Raw genomic sequence first — 22,222 nt, forward strand, 5'->3', positions numbered from 1 at the left:
AAGGAAGCTTCAAAAAGCAGTAGCCACAGCTGTGAGCGAGATTTGTTTGGCTCAGGATCTAAGAAGTTAATAAGCCTGATAGACTGTGGTTCAGAGCAAAAGGCCCCAGTGCCCTAAGAGGACTATTCTAAAGGAAATCAAAAGCAACTGCCCAGTGCCCAGAATTTGCCTGTAACTATATCTTGCAATTCACTCTCTTGGTCAACAGGAAAGCACCTAGCAATGCCAAGCTGAAAGAAAATAGCAGAAATCAACTCCCCATCCCACCTTTGTGCCTTTGTTTAAAAACAAAATTGAAGCTGCAAGTAAAAAAAAAGGGTGGAAAGAAACGAGAAAGGTTGCTTATAGTTGTGCAAGCATCATTTTTAAAGCCACCTGTGAAAATGTAAGCCAGCCTTAAAATGTGTGTGGTTGCTGGCTTTATGATACTTACAGACCACCTACCTGCAAAAAAAAAAAAAAAAGTGGCATACAACAGAATGCAGAATGAACAACACAAACAATAAGGTGCTATAAATGCAATTTAATACAAACTAGAACAGAGATATTACCTAAATAAGATGTGGCTAGGCTGCCAACTAAGGAATGTTTGGGAAAGGTTTGCTCGTGCCAACTGGGAGAGCTCAGGATAAAAGCAGGAAGAAGCAACACGACCAGAGAAGGCAAGGAGGGTGGAAAGACACCACAGATGACAGTAAGATTGCATGCAACATATGTAATGTGTACAAGGCCATTTGCTTTTTCTGTCCCGCCTGCATGCAGAAGCTCCTTTTCAATGATTCTGGGACAACTTGCACGCTGACTCTGGATTAAAAATATGAATAAGGTTTGCCATTTATTTTTACAGTTCTGTTTTCTTTTACTGTTTACAGTGGAGAGAAATGGGAAGGCTCAGACTCAGGAGATGCAGCACCACACGGGGATCTGTGCAGCGACACTTTTGTTCAATAACTGAAATGACTTAATCAATGGTTGTCATTATTTTAAGATCCTGTACTTCTCTGTTGGGGGGATGTTTATGGCTTTTTTCTTTTTAGTGTTGACATCCAAAAATGAAAAAATGCTGTTTGTAAAGAGCTTGTGCTCTTTGAAATGTTAGCTTCCTCTCCTCTTTTTCATATTCCTTGAGAGGACATCTTAATACATGGGTAGGCAAACTAAGGCCTGGGGGCCGGATCCGGCCCAATCGCCTTCTAAATCCGGCCCGCGGACAGTCCGGGAATCAGCGTGTTTTTACATGAGTAGAATGTGCCCTTTTATTTTAAATGCATCTCTGGGTTATTTGTGGGGCATAGGAATTTGTTCATTTTTTTCCTTCAAAATATACTCCGGACCCCCACAAGATCTGAAGGACAGTGGACAGGCCCTCTGCTGAAAAAGTTAGCTGACCCCTGTCTTAATATAATAAGCTGCTCATTGAGACTTACTTGAAGGATGAAGGTAGACAATATCTTTCACTGTGAACTCCCGGGCTTGAATTCCATTCAGGTAATCAGCAATGAAACGGATGAGAAGGACCCAGGCCAGCACAGGCCAAGATGCCATTGCAGAGGGGGAGCCTCAAACATGCGGATTTCTTGGGAGTTCGTTCTCCTTGTATCTGGAAGAGATGTGCACCTGGAGGGACAGAAAAAAAGAAAGCACACAACATTGGTCAGTCAGTAAACTCAATTAAACTATTCCCAGCAGCGGCAGACTCTGACCATCTTTCATAATATGGCACCCTGTCCGAGCTCCAAATCTGACACCCCAAAATGGATTTCTTTTGTACCCCCTCAACTTGGTTGGAGGAGGGGAGTGCCCATGCCACCCTAAATCCAGTGCTATTCCCAAACAATGAATAAAGAACGCAAAGAATTTGGGATCTCTGCCATACCTTATACACCAAAACTGGATTGCCAAAACACAGCGATAATTATGGCCCAACCTCTTACTTTCAAAAAAAGGTAAAGAGGCAGCACATGCTTTCCCAGATCTTATCTCTTGCATCTCCAGTTAACAAATCTTGCGTAGCAAAGCTAGAAGAGGCTTTCAGTCCTCATCTGCTTACTCAGAAAGGCCAGAAACCGTACAGGAAGTAATGGAACCAGTGGTCTGATTCAAGTTACCATGAAAGTTTTTTCCCCTGTGCACATCATCATGCATTCGCCCTCATATTTTATGACTGTGCAGGTTTAATTTACTATATGCACAGCCAACGCATGCACCCATCTACACCCAACTAAAGGAAATCTTGCATATAAAAGATTCCTTTGCAGAAGGTACATTTCAGAGGTTACCTGGATTTCAATCAAATCAGTACATTTTTATTTCATTAGAATAACGTCAGTACAACTATCTCTGTTCTCTTCATGCAATTATAAAAAACAACAACTATGTACCATAATGCTTGAAGCACCAACCTGAGTCAGGGCTTGGAACTGAACTGACGCCAAAAGTCTTTGGCACCGGAAAAGTGGCACAAAGGTGTAAGTTTAGAACACTTGGTGAAATTCCACACAGCCACTTATTTATTATACAAGGCCCTACAGTCCACTGAGGGCTATCACCTTTAATATGCCAGCTACAATTTATTTTTAATCAGGAGAGATTGTTACCGTGAGATCCTATCATGAGATTCTTGGGCAGTTGCTAATGAAACCAAGAAAACCATTGTTCACAGAATGTGGTCTCAGCCACAGCAAGATGTGTGCCTTATGAAACTGTAAGGATCAGCACACCAAGAAACTTGATGTGTTGTCATGTAATGTGCTGTAATGTAATACATTTTTTTTACACTGAGATCTGTGGCCCTTCAAGCCCTCTCGTCAAAACTACTAGCATGCTCTTTCTAAGCAGTTATGTTCAAGTCCATAAGCCTATTCACCTGGCAAATTCTGCAGCGTAGCCAGTCTTTCAGACTGCGATAAACAGATCCATCCTTTCCCCTTGAGACAACAAAGCAATAACTGGAGCAGTAATTAAAGGAGAGTATGTTGCTTGAAGAGGTGCCACACAAATGATGGTATCTAGCTAGACCCACTTGTTGGACAACTTTTTTGTAAACAAAAGAAGAAGAAGATCTAGCTTATCCAACAAATGGTGCCAACAGACATAATGGGAAGAAAATATAGAGCAGCAATTGTTTAGACTATCTGAAGCAGGCAATTTTACCAAAGTCTTTCCATCCCCATTTAAACTCCTAAGAAGACACACAGAGTGGCCTTCTAAAATCACCCCTACCAAGTTGAACATGAAAGCTATGAGTGATAGGGAACGATTATTATATTATTATTATTTAAAGAGAGAGAGCAGAAGATATATATTCTCCCCTCCCCCCCCCACAATCTTTAAAGCAACCTATTCATTATAATATTTTTATCCTTGCTCTAATACTACAGCTGCTCTCTTCGACATTCTTTTCTGGAGCCATATAATGAATTTAATTCTATTCTACATCTACCGTCTCTTCCAAGGGTTTCAGTAGGGGGCAACCAAGGAACCTGGAACCCCAGACCTTCTAGGATTGCTCCCAAATCTCTTGCCCCATCCTATTCTCAAAGCTTTTTTTTAAAAAAATGCTTACAGGATGTGTTGTAACACAGAGTGCCATTGACACCCCAGCCACTCACTACCTTAATTTGCCCAGAGGCACTGTGTCTTTTCATGCCGATCTGTGTCAGGAGCTTGAGTCCAAAGTTCTTTAAGTACTTTGCAGCACTCCTTGTCTCTTGCATTGAAGAGAACATGGAGTAGATTACATGGGGTAAAATGGCCATAGTTATGTTTACACCTCCAAATCCCATTCAAATAACACATCCCACCCTATTCTGGAGGGATGAATGGAACTGCACCTGATGAAGCCATGGGCAAAGCCACACTGATGGAGAGGCTTCCCACTCACATGTGCATCAAGGGAGGAAAGGGTAGTGGACAACCCCACACGCTTCTCACTACGTATGCAAGAAGGCACTGTTCCCCCTTCCGCTCATATTCACTGCACATAGCACTGTTTCATTGACATTACTTTATTCCACTCCATTCATTATAATGCAAATGCAGTGCAAAGGAAGTGGGGGAATGCAATCAATTATGTATCGTTTGTGGACTGAAAGCAACGACAGCAAATACCAATCATATTCACTGAGTTGGCTTCCATTCTGGACACATGATGAATAAGCCAACATTAGCCACTTCTGCTTGCTCCCATTTTCCTTGGACTTCTCCAATAGCCCTACTCCTCACCCATACAGGTCTGAGGGAAAAAGTGAATATGGCTAATATGAGAGCTTTATCAACAAATACAGAAGCCTAATCAGTTCTCTCTCTCTCTGCCAGGAGAGCTTGGCTGTTCTGGAGGGTTGGCAAGCAGATCTCCAGCACCCTCCTACCTACCTGGCAGCGACCACATTCTTCTCCCTGCTCCTCAACAGAAAGTGAATGGCCTCCTTATATTCTTCTAAAAGCCTCATCCTTCCAATCCATAATGCTAGTAAGAAATGTTGCGACAGAGCTGGTGCCAGCCTTTAGGGCAGACATGCAGCTGGCTCCTGTTTTCAGACATCAGTCCAATGGAGAACAGGCCATTGAAAGAAGTGCTAGCAGAACTAAAGCCATCTCCCTTCTCTTAAAAGGGTTGAAACATTACATCAAAAGCTTCTCAAAGATGCAAAATTCAGGATAGAAATCAATGACCAGGAAAAGCAAATAAATGAGGTTATCAGCCAGGCCCAAAGACTTCACTGAAGAGCCATGTTTTAACTCGGCATCTGAAGGACATGAAAAAAAAAGGCCCTGCTCCTTTTCGATACCTGCCAATCTTCACACGACTTCATGTAATAGGGCCTCAGATGTTAGAACAAAGTACAAAAGGGGGCACACACAGGGAATGGCCCTGCATAAACATAATGGAAGGATGTGTTGGTATCCTTGTGGCAGGCCTGAATGCTAGAAATGGTTGCTGGTGGTACTCCAAGTTTTTGTTATTATTTGTTGAATTTATATACCGCCCTATACCCGGAGGCTGAGTTCCAGTGAGGTTCTAGTATTACAGAGTTAGGAAAACTGTGGCTCTACGGGTGTTGAGACTCCATTTACTGATGACTGGTCAGGCTGGCTGGGGCTGAAGGGAACTAGAATCCCAACACTGCCCGGCAGACGCCAAATTTGCCATCCCAGATCAAAATAAACCAACACCAGAAAATATAGAAGATGATTTATTTATCCCAGTAACATACTGCAAAGGCCGATGCACAGTTCCAGACTTGGGAGTTTTGTCCTGTCATTGCCAAAAAAACCCCAGCCATTTGTACAGTATCTTGTATGTTACATAATAGGAAATACAGGAGATGTGTTCTTTATTTATTCCTCCACTCATTCTGTAAGCTGCTTGCTGTAACAATAGTTCTCTGGGTGGCAAACAAATGACCACAGTGCAAATGAACAACTGTATTAGGCAAGAAATTACAGGGTGCAGCACAAGAGTCACCACAGCTGTTACTACAAGAGTTAATGCTAATGCAATTAGTCCAGGTTCAAGGAAGGATGCCCAATCCAATGCAATCTGCTGCTCTGTGAGTGCGTATGTCATAATGGTTTCTCCAGCCCAGAATAAACCAGTAAAATGACTATGACTGGAAACATGGCCACCAAGTCCCTCTTTACAGCTGTGCCCTAGGAAGCTTGAAAGTGCAGGAGGCAGAAACTGGAGACATAAAAGGCAGATCAAAAGAGCAAGCTACAAATTCTCGAGGGATAGAGTAGGGAGCTGTGAATACACTAAAACTGCCCTCGGGCAGAGCTGTTCTAACATACTGCATGCATATTACCACCAACTCCCCGGGCCAAGCAGACAAGTCATCTGGGTCTTAGTCACAGCTGCTTTCATAGTGAAAGCTCATTTACATACTTAACTATGGAGGGTTATCTATTTGCAATTCATATTTGCAAGAGGGTTCCTTTTATGAAGTAAACAAAGCAAGAACTGGAAGGGGGGGAGAGAGAAACCAAGGGGTTAGGAGAAGCCAGTTATACACTGCATGCTATTCAGATATTTTGTTGACTTAAAGCATTGTGGGGAAAAGCATGTCTTCTTATGCAGTGCCAACACAACAAAAACAGAAAACTAAGAAAAACAAACAAAAATTATAACCATTTATTGAGTAATAGTGCTGGCTGGAGCATTTTTTAAGCAAGAAGATAGAGCACCAAAAAATAGTACAGTATGTGGAAAGCCTACCACATCCTTAATGATCCTAGACCAACTTCAAACCAATCATTAAAAAGAAATTTAAAATCTGAGACTGTGTTTCAAAGAAAGCCCAACCTAGCAACTGTCACACAGAGGAAAGAGGTGGATTTTCCAGAATTCTGAGTGTTTAAATTCTCCTATTTATCCAATCCCCTAATATATTGCTTCTCGCAATCAACCTTGAAATTTCCACCAAAGGGGCATTGCTCTAGGGAATTCTCAACCTGGTGCCTGACAGGGGTTTGGGGCTCCAACTCCTATCAAATGCAGTCAGCACAGATCTTTGTAAATCTACTGTCCCCTGGATTCACTCTCACTTACTGCGGTCCCCTTCCCATATGTTACACCTATTCTGTTTTTAAAAGCTTGCATTCCGATTGTCATCTGTCACCCTGTAGTATTCTCTCTGTGTCTCATTTCCTTTTCTGACAACTTCTTGATCCCCTCAAACCTGTTTTTCGCTCTTTTCAATCAAATGAGACTGCTGGAGTTTGCATTTCTGAACATCCCTTGTTTTCCTCTGCCGTATATCCATATTCTTGACAAGTCCTCTCCTTTTCAATTGATCGATACAGCTAGAATCACTACTCTCTCCACAAGCACTGCTCTTTTTCCTCTGAAGCCTCTACCATCATCTAAAATGCTGCTTATTGACCCATTATTTTCTGCTCATTTCTCAGTTCACTCTCTTCTTCACTGACTTTTTTCTCCTCGGCATCACCTACCTTTGGAACATGGCTACTGTATATCCATCTTGTCTTCTCCCTCTATTGGTACCAATCGATTCCCTCCTTCTCTTGCTGTTTCCTACCACTCAACATCAAACCCTTTCTTCCTCTATCATTTCAATCAAGCACCTCCCCAATACACATTTTTAATTCTTACTTTTCCTGACTGATTCATCCTTTTCTTCTTCTTCTTCTTCCCTACTACGTCTTGTCCTTGAAAATATTATAAGCCTCTAGAAAGAGCCCATGTTGCTTAAAAAAACACACCAACCTAGTCTTGAAGGATTTCAGGCACACTGAAATGAAAGTGTATTTACTCACTGTGACCAGAGATATCAAACTATCCTTCCAAAGATCGCATGGTCAACCCATGGTGGAGATCCAGGGATCCTGCTTTCCCTTGTAATATATGAACTCACCCACCAAAGTAACCCAGGCTCTACACTATATTACCTATTGTTATGTACAGCAGGAGCAGGAAACCTCTGGCCTTCCAAATATGGCTGCCCTACAACTCTCATCGCAACCATTATCCCTACATGATAGGACTGATGAGAGTTGGGAGTTCAACAACATCTGGAGGGCCACAGGTTAGCTATTCCTGATGTTCAGCATTGCCAATAGTGACTTTGTAGCTGGAGAAGAAAGGAAGGTCATCAAGCCCTCTATACAGAGAGACAAAGTGCTTATGTTCAAATATCTAACTAATTAGTCCATGCCACCCAAATTATAGTATAATTTATGCAGAGAACTGGGCCACACTAAAGTGTGCCAAATAATGGTATCTCCAAAACAAATATATTCAGTTATAGGCTTTCCCTGACTCATAAGATTGGGCCTGTTTTATGTGTTTGAATCCCCCCAAAACCTGTTTTATTTGTTTTTATATACTTCCATATTACTTTTTCCTTGCTTCGTGCCATTTTTAAAAATTATTTTTGTTTTACACTGCACACTGCTTAGAGAGTTGTAAAATATCAAGTGGTTTATAACTGTTTCAAAAAGCAATCAATCCATAATCAAGCAAGGGAGCTATAGGGGTAATTATCAGTAAAGCAACAGTAGGTTTTTAAAGGAAAACAAAAAATGCCGCACGATGCTTAGTTCCTTCAGCCTGCATGCAAACTATTCCTAACATTCTGGCATGAAATCCCGGCTAACTTGAAATTCCCTCATCCTCACCCAGCTTGCAGCAAGCAGCATCTTCCCCAATGTTAGGCAAGCCTGTTCCCCCTCCCTTGGCCTTTTGCTCCGAAAATGGAGCTACTGAAGTCACCCAGCAAATTCGCCAAGCAGCAACATAATTGTCCATTTGTCAGATCTGATTAAGATGGCGACATGTTGTCTTTGCTATCACCAGCCCAGGAAACAATAGAAGGCCGGGGATAATAAACTGCAGAAGAGACTTCCTTCATGTGCTGCAGTAACAACATCAACTGTAATGAAACTTTTAATCCCTCTTGAATGCTGGACAGGACTTGCAGAGTGTCTCGTGGCACCCCGTCAGACCCATTCCCAGAAACCGGCCTTTGATTTGTTACCCTCAGATGGTCCTTTGCTAAGAGTCTGGTCCACAACGCATTTGCAGAAATGGGAACGTTCCAGGGCACAGCATCTTCAAACATCCTCCTGGGCACCAGCACCTCCAAATATTTTAAAAAACATTTTTTTGTTTGGTTTGAAGATTCATTACAGGCAGTGCTACCTACTTTTCTGTTTTGGGAGTTGTGGTCGTTTCACCCCTTGGGATGTTTTGCAGGGTGGGAGGGTTCTGAGCAGCACCAGTTTTTCTTTTGCAAAATGGGTATTTTGTGACATCCAGAATTTTAGATTTCCAAATGTGACACCAGGCTCCTACACTGTTCTAGTATAGAAGACCATGGTTAATCATCAGAAGTATACCCAACTTGAATTAGTCTTATTTTTAATCATATCACTGGCCCATCCAAATAATCCTCTAGTCACATTACAGAGACATTCAAGCAGAATTCACTCTTTCCCTTATTACCCCTAAGTGTCATAATAATGCAGGATTGTTCTGTCAGTCTCTTATGATCTAAACTCTTGCATGCATTAAGGATTTCACAGGATCTTGTGTGAAAAGGTTGTGGTGTATATTATCAACTTCTTTCCCTTCAACGATTACCACAGCCTTCCTAAAAATACCTGTTTTAGGCTTTCAAGTAATAATTTAGTTCATCCAATCTAATAATTAATCACCTAAGATGTTCATCTTGAAGTCTAAGAAATATTTTTCTTCCTAGTGGCACTGCAGTACTTGGTGCAGGCAGATTACCAGGAATTCATATGGCTTTTGGTGTGGAAAAATGTTTGTTTTTTTTTATGTGACAGAAACCACTCACACAGCACCCTCAGAATAAAATTAAGATAATTTATCAAGGTGCAGAAATAGGGATTTGAACTCAACAACACAATTGCCTAAAAACATTAATCCATAAATAATGCCATATTCTGACATTATCATTCCTATGTGGCTTATTTTTCACATGTGTAAGGTGATTTAATAAACATTTCTGTGGTCTATGATTGTTATCAAAGCAGCAGAATGCAGAAGACAGAGGAAAACTATCCAGAAGTAGCAACTTTCTTGTTTATGAACATGCATTTCAAATGGCACTGGGGAAGAGGGGAAAGAAGGTAATTTTGAGCGGGAAAAGGTGGAGGAAAGGTTTGAGGCTCCCATCATCTCTGACCTTGCTAGCTGGGGTTGATGGGAGTTGGAGATGTCTAAGAACATGTGGTGTGCAGATATCCTTCATTCCTGATTTAAGTGGTCCCTTCACATCATCCACTGCTTCTCCACTCAAATGTCCTCTTGTTATTTTATTTTCTTCTGCTTGGACTCAGTTACATTCATTTGTTTGCAACACATAGTTGGCTCCAGAAACTTAAATTCATTTGTAAAAACAGAAGCTAAGGCTTTGCATACAGAATTCTAACATGATGCAACACCATTATATTGAATCTAAACATTTATAGAAATGTTTTTATATTATAAATCACTTTGAAATACATTGTGGGAAGTGATTCATAAGCCAGATGAACAAACAAATAAATAAGCATGTAACCCTAAGCCATTATGATGAGCCTCAGGCTCCCATGCTCCCTCTCTTGTTCGACAAGGTAATGGAAAGCTTCCATTTCCATTTAACCACAGTTTATAGCATTACATCTGAACCCTAAACAGTGGTCAATCCTAACTATTATTTATGAAAGGAAGCTTGCTCCATTAACCATAGTTTAAAGTTGGCTTATTTTCGTAAACCATTGTGAAAACTAATAGCAATTTGTCTGGGTTCAGACATTGCAACAAGATGAGTTCTAAAAGAAACCAAAGGGTTTTCAAATTCCACCATGCAGCAGTGCCAAAAGGAGGACAAGCCCTGTTGCCCAGACTTTTCCTTCCATGTGTTGCTAAATCATGACTTAGTACAGGCTTCCTCAGACTCGGACCTCCAGAAGTTTTTGGCCTACAACTCCCACGATCCCTAGCTAGCAGGACCAGTGATCAGGGATGATGGGAATTGTAGTCTCAAAACATCTGTAGGGCCTAGTTTGAGGAAGCCTGACTTAGCACAAAAGGAGTCAACATGATGCCGTCCAGATCCCAACATTTAAATTTGCATTGTTTTATGGAATTTTATGCTCCATTGCATTTGTATACATTGCTGTACACCACCTTGATACATCTTGTAGGAGAAGGTGGCTTAGAAGTAAGTTCAAATGGCTAGTGATCCTGCATACAAGTAGTTTTGCATTTCCTTTCGGCTTTCACCTAAGTCCAGTGAGGGCGCCATCTGCAACACTAGCATAGCAATCCCTTAAAATGGAGCCGCTTCCACAATCCTTTCTAAATATCATTTTGGGGATGGGGTGGTGAAAGCTATCAAAGATACCTCAGCAAGCAACATCTCACACACCCTTTGTCAAGTGGGGCAACCTCCAGGCAGGTCAAATTTGCAATCTCAACCCCCCCCCCAACACACACACACACCAAGTCACAATAGTATTTGCATGTCTGAATCAGGCCTCCGGCAGCTTTGCTGTGGAACATGCTTACAATGGGAAAATATGTGGCAATGAGAAGTAATCCAAGCTAATCCAACCTCAAGGTCCATAAATAGCAACACCCTAGTGGTCCCGGGCCCTAAGGAAGTTAGATTAGCTTCAACCAGAGCCAGGGCCTTTTCAGCTCTGGCTCCGGCCTGGTGGAACGCTCTGCCTCATGAGACCAGGGCCCTGCAGGATCTGATTTCTTTCCACAGGGCCCGTAAGACAGAGTTGTTCCGCCTGGCCTTTGGCTTGGAGCCAGTTTGATTCCCTCCCTCCCTCTTTCTTTTTTCTTTTCCTTCTCCTCCTGCGATGAGGCTATATTTTAATATTTTAATGTTTCAATATTTTAATGTTGTATTTTCATTTTGTTTTTAAGTTGTTATCATTCAACTTGTTTTTATTATTGCTTGTAAGCCGCTCTGAGCCTGACCTTAGCTGGGGAGGGCGGGGGATAAATAAAAATTATTATTATTATTATTTCATTGTGTATGATCCCCCGTCAGATGCCATGCAATGGACTTGAACCATAAATAATTTGACAGCACACTCTGCAATCCCACTGTAGTCCTTGAGCCCCTACCTCACTCCTGTTAGGCAACAACTGACATTGTTTTGGATATAGCAATCTTGGTGCAAATTTGATTTGGGGTGCAGGAACAAAAAATTGCTGTGATGGAGTGGAACGCTGCAATGCAATGGAAGCAACTGTTCCCAAAACAACACAAAATTCATGCTGCCATATCATTTCTCAGAATCTCACTTTTCGCTGTACCTTGCTGTAATCATCACTGGAACTACAGAAAACAGAGACCAAAAAATCCCCTCTGTAATAATAATCACACGGCGCAGTTTCACAGCACGTACCAAGGCTTTTCCTGTTACTGTTGTATTTGGAAGAGTTTCGTTTTGTTTTCACCAAAGGTAAGGACAAAAGTATGTCTAAATTGGAGAGCAACAGCCAGGAATAAATGGGATGAAATTTGATAAGGATAAAGAGCAGGCCCGGAATTAAAACCACCAAAATTGTATTTACTACTTGAGAAACATATGCCTGGCAAGCAGTGATGCAGAAATAGGACGCGAAAGGTCAATGCTGATGGCCAGCTAAATAAGGAGAGTTTTTCCATATGTTTAACACATAAATATTTCAAGTGCTAATCTCACACTGGTCCTGATTTAGCATCACTAGTGGATACTCCATTAACTCGGTCCTGAAGCCATTTTTCAACTATATCACTACTTTTATTTGCACAGCACTAGAAGTGGTTCAGGTAAGGTAAAGGACCCCTGGACAGTTAACTCCAATCGAATTCGACTATGGGGTATTGTGCTCATCTCCACTTTCAGGCCGAGGGAGCTGGCGTTTGTCCGCAGAAAGGTTTTCCAGGTCATGTGGCCAGCATGACTAAACAGCTTCTGGTGCTGGAGCACACAGAAATGCCGTTTACCTTCCCACCGCAATGGTATCTATTTATCTACTCACACTGGTATGCTTTCGAACTGCTAGGTTGGCAGGAGCTGGGACAAAGCAACGGGAGCTCACCCCGTCGCGTGGATTTGAACTGCCGACCTGCACAGCAGATGGAATGTTGGTACAGCTTTGGAACATAGGAAGACACTGTGCTAGGCCATTGGTCCATCAAGCTCAGTATTGTCACCACTGACAGAGGCTCTCCAAAGTTTCAGGAAGGGTCTCTTAAAATGCAGGACATGGAACTTGAAACCTTCAGCGTGCAAAGCAGATGCTCAACCACTCAGCTATGGACCTCCCCATAAGACGTCAAACTAGCTTGTCATCCAGTATTGTGGAAAAAGGAATCTATCTGCTGAAATTGCCTTTTCTTTTTCATACTTATAAAAATATATGTATGTAAGCAAATCATCCTTTTGCCTCTAGTCACCCTCCCCATGCCTTTCCTTAGGTAGGGTGGGAGGAACAAGTGATGACACTGCTGTGACTCAGCATAGGTCAGAGTATGTCCCACTTGTGGTTTCGAAGCCAGCAGATGAAAACTAAGGAGTTGATGGGATATTGCACCAGTGATGTTAGATTCCATAATTCTCCTGAACTTTAAGATTACAGTGGTACCTCGGGTTAAGAACTTAATTTGTTCTGGAGGTCTGTTCTTAACCTGAAACCGTTCTTAACCTGAAGCACCACTTTAGCTAATGGGGCCTCCCGCTGCCGCTCTTCCGCCGCTGCACAATTTCTGTTCTCATCCTGAAGCAAAGTTCTTAACCCGAGGTAGTATTTCTGAGTTAGCAGAGTCTGTAACCTGAAGCGTATGCAACCTGAAGCATATGTAACCCGAGGTACCACTGTACACAATTGGATTCTGTGGGGCTTACCTGTAAATAGAAATACACAGGACTGCTTGTTTATGTTTTTGCTCATTCTTGTATTCTGTGTTGGTGCTCAGTTTCACTCCCACTTTTTCTCCATGCCTGGGCTGGCTGACATTTTAAACAGACAAAAATCATTCCACGTCTTTCTCTTCTCGACAAATCTCCCTCCCCAACACCTCCACTCATTTTTTTCCCTTTCCTGTCCCCCCACCCCTTTCTTCCAAGCCTTGGGAAAGGTCAAACACACTCTAGCTGGTTTGACGTCTGTGCAGGCTTCATTATATCACATAGTCATCGGTTAAGACCCAGAGCAGACATGGTGAAGGAGTTCACCATCCTACCTCAATTACAGCAGGCAAGTATGGTCAAACAGTCAAACACAATTAGTGTACTAATTACTCCATGAAAAAGTGGACCATCTAGTCTTGCTGCTAATTACAAGTTGCAAGGGGAGTTCATGGAGCTAAAAAGGGCAGCATTTTTTCAAGCGCTCATGAATGTGCTCTCTTTGGCTATATACACACCATACTTTTAAAGGATATTCTACAGACACACGTGCGCACACACACACACACAAAACCCTCAAAGAATCCTGAAAACTATAGCTTGTCCCTCACATAAATACAATCCCCAACACTCTTAACAAATTACAGGTTTCTTTTTAGGGTGGGGCATGTTTCAAAGTGTGTTTGCAACCTTTCTAATTAACCAAATTTGTATTCCTGCCCTGTTTCCCCCCCACCATTAGTGTTCCAAGGCAGCTTATTTCATGAGGCGTGAATATTCTAGAAGAGCAATCATCAATAAAGTAACAAGTAGCCAAAAGTAAAAGCAGAAGCAATAATAATGGTAGTTAAACCTTGAAGAGATTTTTTTTCAAGGCCCAAGAAAACAAGATAGCCTTCTCTTGGTACCTGAGCAACAACAAACTCAAGCAGACATCTCTCCAGAGATGTGGCATCACCACAGAAAAAGCCTTGTTCCCAAATTAATCTGATAACCTGGTTTGTACTTCTACTTGCACACTTAACCACTGACAAGTTATTCATATCTCCAAAAGATTTTCCCATTTCCATTTCGCAGGGCTGTGAAGTTTGTCAAGATAACACTGTATCTTTTGTAATTTTAATCTTTTGTAATCTTAATGTAATAAGGCAAAGTAAACATATACATTTTATCTATTTACTACAACACTCAGTTTCAAATAGAACAAAATGCATACTTCTTGAAGTCACCAACTTGACAGTTCCCAAGTACTGGCTTCTGGGAACTTAACTTCTCTGTTCCCAGCAAGACCCAGAACCTGAACCCAAAGCCTTTGGACTGATTCAGCAGGGCTCTTTTCATGGGTACAAATACTTGAGGAATTCAATTACTGTGAACTCTGATGGAAACAGCAGCTCCATGGACTAATGGGTGGATTAGATGCAATTATTCTTCTGTTTTTGCACTTCTTTGAATTTTGCGATTCTGCACCTGGTTTAAAAAACGAGCCAAGGTGAATTAAAATGTATATTTTATGATGAAGTGCACATAATTGAGTTAAAATGCATATTTCAATGTGATCTTTGTGTTGAAACTAATAAATATGTGTTTTAATATGTGGGACTTATGTTCCTGACCCCCCATGTGCACCAACTTCTGGGTTGGTGCAATGCACATGTGTGCAATTGCACATCAATTGTATGTGCATAAATCAGTTGTTGCCACTACACAGATAATTGTGGAAACAGGATGGGATGAACATATGTAAAACTGGTAACAACTGGACACAGACTGATCTAAGGATGGTTATTCCTCCTGCCACTTAAAAAGTACTTTGCTCATCTATTTTAAAATGAGATGGAAGGTGATACCCAGGCTGACACTAAGGCAAACTGGGGCAGTTTCTTCCAAGCAGACTGGCTGGCTCAGAAGAGCTCAAGGCTGCAAATAATTCCACGGCGAGAAGAGCAGACAACTGCCTTTTCCCCCAAGTGCTTCTCCTTGCTAACAGTGTTTCCAGCCTACCAGGTGAACACCGGAACTTTTCCCTGCCAAGAGACTTACTAATAAGGAGTTCTCCAGCTTGTCACAACATGGCAGGCTACAAGCTGCAGCCCTCCTGCTTGGAAGTGGATCTCTTTACAAGCAGCATTCACCCCTGGGATATACACAGTTTTCTGGGAGGGAAAGCGAAATACAAAAACACAGCCACAACAACAAATCTCTAGGAGCTGGCAGTCATCTGAAACAGGAATCAGATCATCTGCTTGATTGCAAATTGATGTTGCAGTGCATTATTTGCAAGAACAAAAGCGATGCATACTTTTATTGATGTATTGTATTTGACTCTACCACACACCTTTACTGTATTTTCTTTTGTAGTCTGTTTAAGGGACTTGGCCAAAATGCAGTATATAAATATACCAACGATGATAATCATGAACAAGAAACATAAAAATGGCATCCCAAGACATGCATATAAGCTACCAGGAAGGACCATTCCACAAAAGTTTGATACTGTTCCGTGCCACCCCAGCCTCCAAATGACCCATGATTCCAGGGGTTCTAGACACTTACCCAGGGTTTGGTTTCCTGGGAATGAGGAAAGTGGAGACCAGGCCCATGCAGAGCTTGTCTCGAGGCCCAGGGCAGGTGTTCCTTGTTGGCTGGGAGGCATGGGAAGTTCTTTCCATGACAGTGTAAGTCCAGTAGGTCCCGGGTGGGGGACCCCAGCCAACTTAGGCTTCAGAGGCCCGGCCCAAATGTACCTGGTTGCCCCACTGCCTGCACAGGCCTGGTGGAGACTGTGGTGTTTTTAGGATATATGGTTTATTTACACAGATATTCAATCTTAACACCACAAGAGGGTCTTGTTCTTGGTTTTCAAGCGGAAATCAGGCATGGCTTTTCTCCCAGCTGCCCAGCCTGCACCCTTCCAACTTCTAGTGAACGTATGTCAACTCCCAACTCTGCCTTTGTCTTTCAAACTACCAGAGAGTTGAAGGAGGGTGGCCATCTCATTTTTCTTCTGCCAGGCCGGTACAGAGAAGACAGATACACTTGCCCCAGGCCTCAGAGGCCCAAGCCCAGCAGGAGGGGTGTTGGTCAGGGGCCTGCCAGATTTATGCTACCATGCATAGAAAGGCCCCAGGCCAACCATGGACTCCTGCGCAGGGTCTCACTTCTGCTACAGAGTGACTTCCTTCATTATCTTAATGGTCTATCCTTCAAGGACCATGACCTCACCAGGAAGCTAGCCTGGCTATTCCAGGAATTGAAGCCATGCTAGTTTGAGGAATTAGAAGGGGACTCAGGCATACAGCCACCCCCTCCCCAAAACAATACTTACTTAACATGGCAGTTAAGGACAATGCCGCTTGCTATTTCTTCATCATGAGAATACAATAACGCAGGAGTTCATGTGAATCTATTTACGAGTACATAAAGCTCAATGGGAACTTGGATAATGAGACAGTACAGCTTTTATACAGAGAGTACAAAAGAGTGTGAATATAACGCTGCCTGGTCTTCTTGCCATGTTTAGGATGGCACCCAATGCCCTCCAAATTCTCCTCTCTTTTATTTTTTTGGAGCTTAAGACACAGAAAAGTATGGTACAACTGTGCTGGCATTTCCACAAAACTAAACACAGCCTGAAAATCCACTTTCAACTATCAACAGGTAAAGTGTCTGGTGCAGACATAACAGTAACTGTCGTGAGGTTCTGAAAAGTGGAAGGAGGGAGGGCCACATACCCAACCATGGATGGTTAGAAGATCAAGCAGAGATGTAGCTGAACCAGAATCAAGTGTTAAGAGGAACAAACAAACAAGCGCGCGCACACACACACACACACACACACACACAAACACACACAGTATATCCGCATCCAAAAATATTCCCCATATCCAAAATTTACTAGGTCAGAATATTCCAATGAAGTTAGTGTGAGGGCAACCAAATCTGAATTCAGGCTCCTCAAAAATAAGGCAACTTTATTCAGATTATTATAAAATTACATTGCTTCAGGTTGCTACTACCCCTCCCCTTGAGAGAGGCTCTGTACTTATATGGGACGCGGGTGGTGCTGTGGTCTAAACCACTGAGCCTCTTGGACTTGCCAATCGGAAGGTCGGTGGTTTGAATCCCCGTGATGGAGTGAGTTCCCGTTGCTCTGTCCCAGCTCCTGCCAACCTAGCAGTTCGAAAGCACACCAGTGCAAGTAGATAAATAGGTACTGCTGTGGCAGGAAGGTAAATGGCATTTCTGTGCACTCTGGCTTCTGTCACTGTGTTCCGTTCCACCACAAGCGGTTTAGTCATGCTGGCCACATGACATGGAAAGCTGTCTGTGGACAAACATCAGCTCCCTCGGCCTAAAAGCAAGATGAGCGCCACAACCCCATAGTCATCTTTGACTGGACTTAACTGTCCAGGGGTCCTTTACCTTTCTTTCTTTTTTTAACTTATGGAGCTCCTGGCAGTAAGAGGCTGTTGTCAGAAATGTAACCCGTTGATAGTCCTATGTGGCACAGTGGGTCAGTGAGTCTGGCTGGTAACCAGAAGGTTGGTGGTTTGAGCACCTGCAGAGATGGCTGTGGGCAGGAATCCTGCATTGCAGGGGGTTGGAGTAGATGATCCTCAGGGTCCCTTCCAGGTCTACGACTCTATGACTCTATGCTCATCAGCCAATGTTCCTGCCCCAAGAGCATGTGGTGAAGGGCAGGTGACAACAACAACAGACTTCCCAGGTAACTGTTCTAAATGCTTTATGAGTTTGTAATTAAACAGCCTCCTTCACAGCTCATAAAAACAATAATTGCAGTTAAGATCTCCACATGGCAGCCTTTAACATGTGCATGTGGCCTTAGAGATCCCACAAACACAAGTTTAGTGTACACACATATTGGGGGATATATATATACAACATTTACAAGGCAATTTTTCTCTCTCTTGGGCCAACCTTTTTTGACTGGTCTTATCACATTAATAATTTGGGAGCTTCATTTCCAGAAAGCAAGAATCAAATGAATATTTTATATTTGTTAACACAGCCCTGGAGCAAAAAGAGCAGGTGGGGAGAGAGGAGCCCATACTCACTGATTCAGAAACCTTTAAAACAACATCCTGACGCAGCCAGCCAGCCAGCAACGGCAGCTTCAGCTGAGCTGATCTTTCTGGTGCTGCTTCTGGAAGCATGGAAGAATGAGTTTAAGCCGACATTCCTTCAAGCTAGATCAAGGCACTGAAATATTGAACATGATAGCACCTATCTGAACACAAACGCCAACTTAAATGCATGTTAGTTCTTGAAATGAAGCCTCAACCCAATACTCCCAACTCAAATACACACGTAAGCAATTTGGGTTGTACTGCAGGGCCACATTAGATGCAGAAAATGGGTTGCAAAGACAACAGCTATATTCAGTCTGGAGCACAATTTAGCGAATTTGCACTACCTGCTTTCACAACACAGTTTTGCAAAATATGGGGGGGGGGAGCCTACAGCTGGTGAGCATGCTGTCTTTGTTCAACAATATTTTTTGATGACATATTCTGAAATGTGTAAAAAATAATAATCCTTGACATGTCTGCAAATAAGATATTTGCCTTCATAAGTCATGGAAGCCGAGACTTACAGCATTCAACCACTTTGCCTTGCAGTGTTGCATGTATGGGTCCAGAACCCACCCACCCAGTTAATGGTTTTAACGAAGCGTGGGCTAAAAACAGCAGAAATAAACCAACCCTGGGTGGGGTAAAGCAGCGGGCAGGATGGGGTTAAGCAACCCTCCCTCCACTTCTCTACTCCGAAATTCCCCCTGCCCTACTACCACTAAGCAGCTGCTTGGCAGATATGTGGGTTATGAGAACGGCCACCAAAATGTCTCTGAACCAAACTCATTAAGGATACTTGCACAAGGCACGCACTGGATCCTATGGTCTGTCCACCAGGTTCTCTGCCACTAAGCAATGTTAGTGTTCATGCTGTGTGATATACCTAGAATTACATTTTTCTCCAAGGTGGCACTAGTCATAACACAAATTTGGCAATTATCAGGTCCTCGTGGTTTGCAAAACGTTACAAGCAGCTACCGAAGGTGGAGAAGAGATTAAACCTGTCCCTGCTGCCTCTTAGAAATAAGCTTCAGGATCAAACAGCAGCCCACTGCAGATAGATCTGGAGAGAAAATGAAAACCAGAATGTCATTTGTCCCAACAGATCAAGGCCTATAATTTGTTAACTTCCTCTATGAGCATTGTCCTTAGGCTCAGATTTCAAGCTTGACATGTTTCAGGTAAGTGCCCTAGGACAAATGTACTGACATGCAAAAGAGAGTCAATGAGGTAACCATTTTTTTCATTAAAAGAAGTTTTGCATCATTCCTCTGCGATAATTCTGCATCTTATACCTGCTAATTGCTGCACCAAGAACCATGCTTCCTTCACACATTTATATAGCACAACCTGTGCAGTGATGCCCGCTGCTAACCTCTATTTTCCCCGCAGAGCATTTACCAAAAATACTGAGAGGTATGTGGGCGAGTTTACCCGGCATAGGTACTTGGCTGGCACACTGAACCAGAACAGTAACTGGCTTTGCTGCATGCCAACAGCATCATTGGTTAGAGCAGTGTTAGAAACTGAGCTATGGAAGCTAGGAGCTAAATGGCACCTTAAACCTAGGTTACGGGCGCAGCAACGGAATGTCTAGCCGCACTTTTTTAATAACAAGAATAAAAAGCTGAAAATGAATGAACTGCAGCTAAAATCTTATGTTCATTTATCACATGGTCTAGTTCTCATCTGAGACTGCAAAAAACAAAGCCATGCTTCCCCTCCCCACTAATATACTTAAGAGGGTCTCTTCTCCATTCTTTAGAGAGTGGCTGGAAGTGGGAAGGCAGAAAAAGGTCCTCCTTTCCTTCCACTCTGCAGACAAGCCCTGGATTTCCCCTACACCCCCTTTCCTTCATATAAATATATCTTTTTGGCACCACAATTAACACATATTAAAGGCCTACACAACTGATGACAGAGACATCCACCTTGAGTGTCCAGTTCGCAAACCTAAGACTTAAGCGTCCTTCAATGATCCCACTCCAAAATTTCTTTTGATTTTAAGCAGATTCTGAGATAGACAACACTTTAACATGCACTGCTTAAACCATCATAAATAACTGGCTAGTATATTTCAAATTAAAAGGACATCGGACATTAAAAGTACATTAAACAAGGCAACTAAAACCTAAACAAAACATGTTGGGGTTAAAAGAAAGTTTTCAGGTCCCCAATCCATGCACATTTTACCTGGGAGGAAGCCCCACTGCACTCAGTTGGGATTTACTTCCGAGTAACAGTGGCAATTTTAATCTGAAATCTTCGGCACAGTACTGCGCCCAGAGCTCAGAAACTGCTCGCGTTTATGAAATTCCCTGTCGCAAAACACGCCTACAACAATGGGAGTGTTGAATGCTGGGTTAGAGTGGTGGAAAGAGAGGCTGTCAGCACAGCCATGCACCAGCAGGATAACTGGGTGCCATTTTCTATCCCCCCAACCCACTGCCTCCCATATTGTGTAGAAACCTCAACCACCACTGCTCCACAATGGCCGTCAATAATCTCAGCACAGCATACAATGAAAAGGGGCTTTGCTGGAACAGCCTAAAGGCACGTGAAAACACCGAGAAAGGAAAATACCAACAAGGGGAAGGCAGAAATATAAAGTCACATTTAAATCCCTCCATCCCAAATGTTAGAATACCTTCTGTGTGGTGTGGAAACCCCCTCCAAGTGGTGATTCATCAGGCCACTCCTTTGTATACTTTTAGACATTCTGACATTCAAAAAATGCTGAGTGATCTGCAGCTTTTATTGATTGCTCTGCTTGCTAATGTTGTTTTAATGTTGCTTTATCTTGCTTTATGTGGTATAAACCATTTTTAGGGTGCTTTGTTAATAAATAAAAATGCAGGGTACAAATTTTAACACTTACCCCTTTCACAAGCCAATGTTCAAAGACAGAGGAACAATCATATTGCTAAAGTGTTTGGTTCACGGATTTCCAGAACAGCTTTTAAATGGCAAATCAGCACACTGGCATGTTTCTCAAACTTCTGTATGTATTTTTTTTACCTTTACCTATATATTTTTTCAGTCTTAGGTTGGGCAGGAAACAAAACAACGACACTCTCTTCAACTGCTTCTCTTCACTTGCAAAGACCTGAAAAATCTGAGGTGCATGACTTCCAAATCCACCCACTGAAGTACAGTCACAAATTGTTCACTACACAAAGTTCCAAAAATTACTTAGGCACTATATATGTCATACCTTTTCTTTGGGGGCTTATACACTGAAGTGCTTCTATCTTATTGTCAAGTATGAGGTGAGTATAGAACCGCTTCCCGTTTTCTAATCTAATCCCCCACTGCATGTAGGAAAATATGCTTAACACTGTTGTGGGTGAGGGCGAGAGCTAGAAAGCATGGATTCACCAGTTCTCCATTACTGGGCCTTTCCCATAAAATAACATTCTTACAACAACAACAACAACAACAACAACAACAACAACAACAACAACAATACCCTACCTTTCCCTGAATTCTATACAACTCAGATACACAATGAGAACAAACAAACACACATTTAAAAAACCCCAAATCACACAAGATACACTGAAAAAGGGTCCCTTGCAAATAATTATTAGCAAACAAGGTACGGCCTGGAGGCAGATGAGGCAGCAGAGGGGCTGAAACTAAGCAGGTCTGGATTGGGCCAGTGTCTGGGTGGGAGTCCACCTCAAAGCACCATGAATATCACCTTGAGTTCCATGTTGGAAGACAGGCAGGATATAAAATTA

At 42.4% G+C, this 22,222-nt stretch overlaps 1 protein-coding gene across 2 annotated transcripts in view; it reads right to left on the reverse strand.

Annotated features, from left to right (window-relative positions):
- LYPD6 (LY6/PLAUR domain containing 6) overlaps positions 1-22,222 on the reverse strand; it is a 56,194-nt gene that overhangs the window by 13,860 nt on the left and 20,112 nt on the right. Inside the window, exons 1-2 of one of the 2 annotated variants that reach the window (XM_083579923.1) lie at positions 18,462-18,549; positions 1,428-1,617 (exon numbers count right to left, since the gene is read on the reverse strand). In XM_083579923.1, the coding sequence (XP_083436049.1) occupies positions 1,428-1,545 (118 nt within the window). In that variant the 5' untranslated portion in view covers positions 1,546-1,617; positions 18,462-18,549. Of the gene's footprint in view, positions 1-1,427; positions 1,618-18,461; positions 18,550-22,222 lie in introns of those variants that run through there. The other variant, XM_083579922.1, reaches the window with a different exon arrangement.

This window comes from Podarcis filfolensis, assembly GCF_964270895.1.
Source record: "Podarcis filfolensis genome assembly, chromosome: 1".
Lineage (NCBI taxonomy): Eukaryota > Metazoa > Chordata > Lepidosauria > Squamata > Lacertidae > Podarcis > Podarcis filfolensis.